This window comes from Aplidium turbinatum, chromosome 8 (genome assembly GCF_918807975.1).
Source record: "Aplidium turbinatum chromosome 8, kaAplTurb1.1, whole genome shotgun sequence".
Taxonomy (NCBI): domain Eukaryota; kingdom Metazoa; phylum Chordata; class Ascidiacea; order Aplousobranchia; family Polyclinidae; genus Aplidium; species Aplidium turbinatum.
The window spans coordinates 32,959,791-32,963,988 of record NC_137479.1 but is presented as its reverse complement, the minus strand read 5'-3'; the positions used below and the strand labels follow the sequence as shown (position 1 = coordinate 32,963,988).

Sequence of the window (4,198 nt, the reverse complement as noted above, 5' to 3'; positions counted from 1 at the left end):
AAGGAAAAGAATGTTCCTTCGTTCAAGCCATTCCGTCATCTATTGTACCTGTACCCCATGACGGAACCAGAATGCCTGTCTCACAACCACCCCTGAGAGACGCGTTCATTGCAGATGCAAGCCCCCCCCCCCAGAATCTAAAACAACTAAATCATTTGTTGCTTCTCTTCAACGCCGAACGTTTAGGGAAAGGTCCTAGTACCCAACCAAGAAGATGTTAACGGTCTTGTCCTCAACAAATCGAATGCTGAGCTACTCTGTTGCAAAGACCTTAGCTTGGCGCAGCTAGCGAATCTCAACTTTAACCGCAAAAAAACTTTTATTCAATATCAAAACAAAAATTGATTGCTAGGAACGTGATGAAATTCGCTTCATTGAATTCGCTTCGGAATGGCCAACGCTTCAAAACATTCAGAAACTAAAATTTGATTTTCAACCGGTCTTGATTTTGAATCTTGGGAGAGCTAGTTTGCTTTCTTTGGTTTGATGGTGTATTTTGACTTGCTATTGTGGTACAGCATGTATGGGAACAACAATGAAGGAATGCACCAGACTCCGAATAATCCCCATTCCAGCTGTGACATAAAAAAGTGTGAGGAACAGTGACGTTGCAATGACGTCAACGACTTGTCGACAAACATTCAGAACTCACCAAATGAGGAGAATGAACCCGGTTGTATTCTTTCAAGGAAATAATTTCTTGTTCCCCCAATTCATTGCTGAAGCCGAACTGAAAAATATCATTGCCAGGTCAACTTGAAAGAGATGGAAAATTCTAGTAATGATTAAATGTGACTCAAGTCTCGTTGCAGCAACCATAATTGTGACTATTGCATATCACGTGGCACAACGTCTCTTCATTGCGGTTCATCACACCAAAAAACAATTTTCAAAAGGGCTATTTCGGTGAGCAACCGATTCAAGCACATGTTACCACAACCAATAAAAATGGTCGCAAGATGACCTCACCACGAGATGACCTCACCACGAGATGACTTCAGCACGAGATGACTTCAGCACGAGATGACTTCAGCACGAGATGACCTCACCACAAGATGACCTCACCACGAGATGACTTCAGCACGAGATGACCTCACCACGAGATAACTTTACCAAGAGATGACCTCACCACAAGATGACTCCACCACGAGATGACTTCACAACGATATGACCTCACAACAAGACGACTTCACCACGAGATGACCTCACCACGAGATGACCTCACCACGAGATGACTTCACCACCGATATGACTTCACCACGAGATGACCTCACGACGAGATGACCTCACCACGAGATGACCTCACCACAAGATGACTTCACCACAAGATGACTTTGCCACGAGATGACCACCACTCACCGTGGGCTCTTCACCATCTGCGGCAACATACTGAACGACTGAGGAAGAAAAATTGAAAGCGCCTGATTTGATTGGTTGAACGACTATCACGTGAGTGACATTGTTTCCCGGATAAATCCGATCCCACTTGACGCTCGATAATCCCTTCACAACCTCAAAGTTCCCTTTCGAAAAGGTCGTGTCATCGAGAACAACATCGCTGGCAGCCCTAAACAAAATAATGTAAAATCTTTGGATTTCATTTATGTTTTAAGTTGGAATAGAAACAGCGCACATAAGATGTTAAGAAAACGCTTTAGTCCAACAACTTGTAAAAGAGATTTCAATAAAAGAAATATTGAGTTATACGAGGAAACCCATTCATTCTTTTGCCCGACATTAGTTGATGGTCAACTAACCCAGTGTTCTGGAGGTTATTTGCCTTAAGCGCTGTGTCAGATCTGCTTGTTGGCTTTGGGCATAATTTGTTGTGTGCTCGCGTCTTGGTTAAGTTTTGCTTGCTCTCAAACGAATCTTTTCACAACAACAAATCTTTTGTTTCTCCTTGCGGTACTATGACGTAGGCAATTGCTCGTATAAACAATCATGTACCTGCCGCGACATTTTACCTGTGCTCTAGCAGGGTAGCTGCATACAGCAGATCGTTGTCACTACAGCTGTCACTCGAACTGCGCACAGGCTGCCCTTGGGAGCTGTTGTATGCGGATGACCTTGCCATTATCGACACCTCATTGGAGTCACTAGTTGACAGAATCGCCGCCTGGAAGAAGGGAATGGAAGCAAAGGGCCTAAGAGTGAACATGGGTAAGACCAAAATAATGATCTCTGGCATCAACCAGAACTCCCTAAGAAGATCAGGAAAGCACCCTTGCTCGGTATGCCTAAGTGGAACCGGTAGCAACTCTATCTTCTGCACCAATTGCTCCCACTGGGTCCACAAAAAGTGTAGTGGAATTAAAGGGTCACTCAGACCGGACCCACACTACTCATGCCCACGCTGTCAGGGCACAGCAAGACCAATAGATGGCAGGCCGGTAAGCGAGGTTGAGATTAAAGGTGGCACACTTGACGTGGTAGCTGACTTTTGCTACCTTAGTGATACCATGTCTTCTGGAGGGGGGTGTGAGCATGCGGCTATAACTCGGTGCAAGTCAGCCTGGAAAAAGTTTAGAGAACTTCTCCCTATCCTCACAAGCAAGCAACTTCCTGCTGCAACCAGAGGACAAGTTTACTCCAGTTGTGTGAGGAGTGTCATGCTCTATGGCTCTGAAACGTGGGCTACTTTAGCAAGCACCGACAAGCGCCTACAACGTAATGACAGAGCGATGGTAAGATGGACCTGCCTGGTCGGGCCTGAGGACAACATCCGGTTTGAGACTCTGCTATCAAAGCTCAAATTAAAAGACATCAGTGAAGTCCTCCAATTAGGCAGACTGAGATGGGTTGGTCACGTTGAGCGCAGCTCAAGCTGGATCTCACAGGTCAGATGTGTCAACATCACAGCACAGCGGGGTCAAGGTAGACCAAAACTTTCTTGGGAAGAACTTGTAAAACATGACCTTGTAGCCGTGAACATGGACTCTGCCAACCCAATAAATCGTGAAGTGTGGAGGGGAAGACTTCGTTCTCGACAGACAGACAGGCCACACCCTCGACATGAGGATTAATTCATGGCCTGTATAATCTAAATTGGTTGATGATGATGATTTTCTTCTTTCGTTTGAGACTAGATGATGATGATGATTAACCGCTATGTTTATGTTCAGCTATATCGTGTGTTTTGTTTATTAAACCCTAATTTGAGGATTTGTGATGAATGAGTATGGATTCATAACAAGTTGCATTCATCACTTCTAAACTAGCTTAGTTTTCAACAGATGATTTTATGGCTTGTCATTTGTACATGCAGCCAGTGTCCCAATGGGCCCTCAGTTCGACACAGCCCACAAGTGTTTTTTTATGAATATATCATCAATTAAAAATAAACAACAGAAGTTGATTTTTTAGAAAAAGAAATTTTACTTCCTTTTTATACTTGTCATAAAGATAAATTTTTGCAAACTGAAAAACTCACCCATCACCAACATTAAACAACTGATACTCAATAGCCAAGTCACGACCTTCTGATATAATATCATTTAAAATGTTTTTGATCAAAATAACTTTGGCAGCACTGTCATCAGCAACAATGCTTCCAGCAAACAGAAACACAGTTAATAATAAAGTCTTCATCCTTAAAAATATTCAACCGCTGTGGAAAAGCATTTAATACAACAATCAGTACTATATAGCCACATTTTAATAGAATGACCCAACAATCAATACTATATGTATACATAGTGAATGCGCGAATATCCGGACTTTCAAGAACCTTTGAAAATCATGCTTGATAGGTATGGTATGGTATATATATTCTTTTTTTTTATTAAAAAGGGTATTGTTGTGGGTGATAAAATCAAATGTATTTAAAGATTGCTATTTTGAGGTCCAATTTCCATCCAACTTTGACTGCACAAAAAACAACAGAACTATCCTCATGAAAAATATCAACAGAAGCAGAATTATCCTCATGATATCCTCAAGGATTCAAGAAGCTATTTTTTTGTATTTTAAAAAAAGAGAAGTAAGTTTTTCTTAAAATGTGATTTTAAAAATTTGCACAAGTTGTGAAAACATCATCTGTTAATTCTGTCTATTTTTTTTCTGTCAAATCCTTTTCAATCACAAAATATTTGCAAATTAATTAATTTATAATCAGTTTTAGGGAACGTTCAAATATTACGTAACGCTTTTTTTCCGAATTTTTGACCCCCCCTCCCCCATGTAACGCCAACGTAAC

General features: G+C 41.6%; 1 protein-coding gene across 1 annotated transcript; it reads right to left on the bottom strand.

Annotated features, from left to right (window-relative positions):
• Positions 1 to 300: 300 nt before the first annotated feature.
• On the bottom strand, positions 301 to 3,606 carry LOC145775572 (translocon-associated protein subunit beta-like). The gene is made up of 4 exons (XM_082586876.1): positions 3,434 to 3,606; positions 1,360 to 1,567; positions 653 to 730; positions 301 to 575 (listed from the first exon to the last, which is right to left on the bottom strand). The coding sequence occupies exons 1-4, from the start codon at positions 3,589 to 3,591 to the stop codon at positions 465 to 467; spliced, it is 555 nt and encodes a 184-aa protein (XP_082443002.1). The 5' UTR covers positions 3,592 to 3,606; the 3' UTR covers positions 301 to 464.
• Between the last annotated feature and the right edge of the window lie 592 nt (positions 3,607 to 4,198).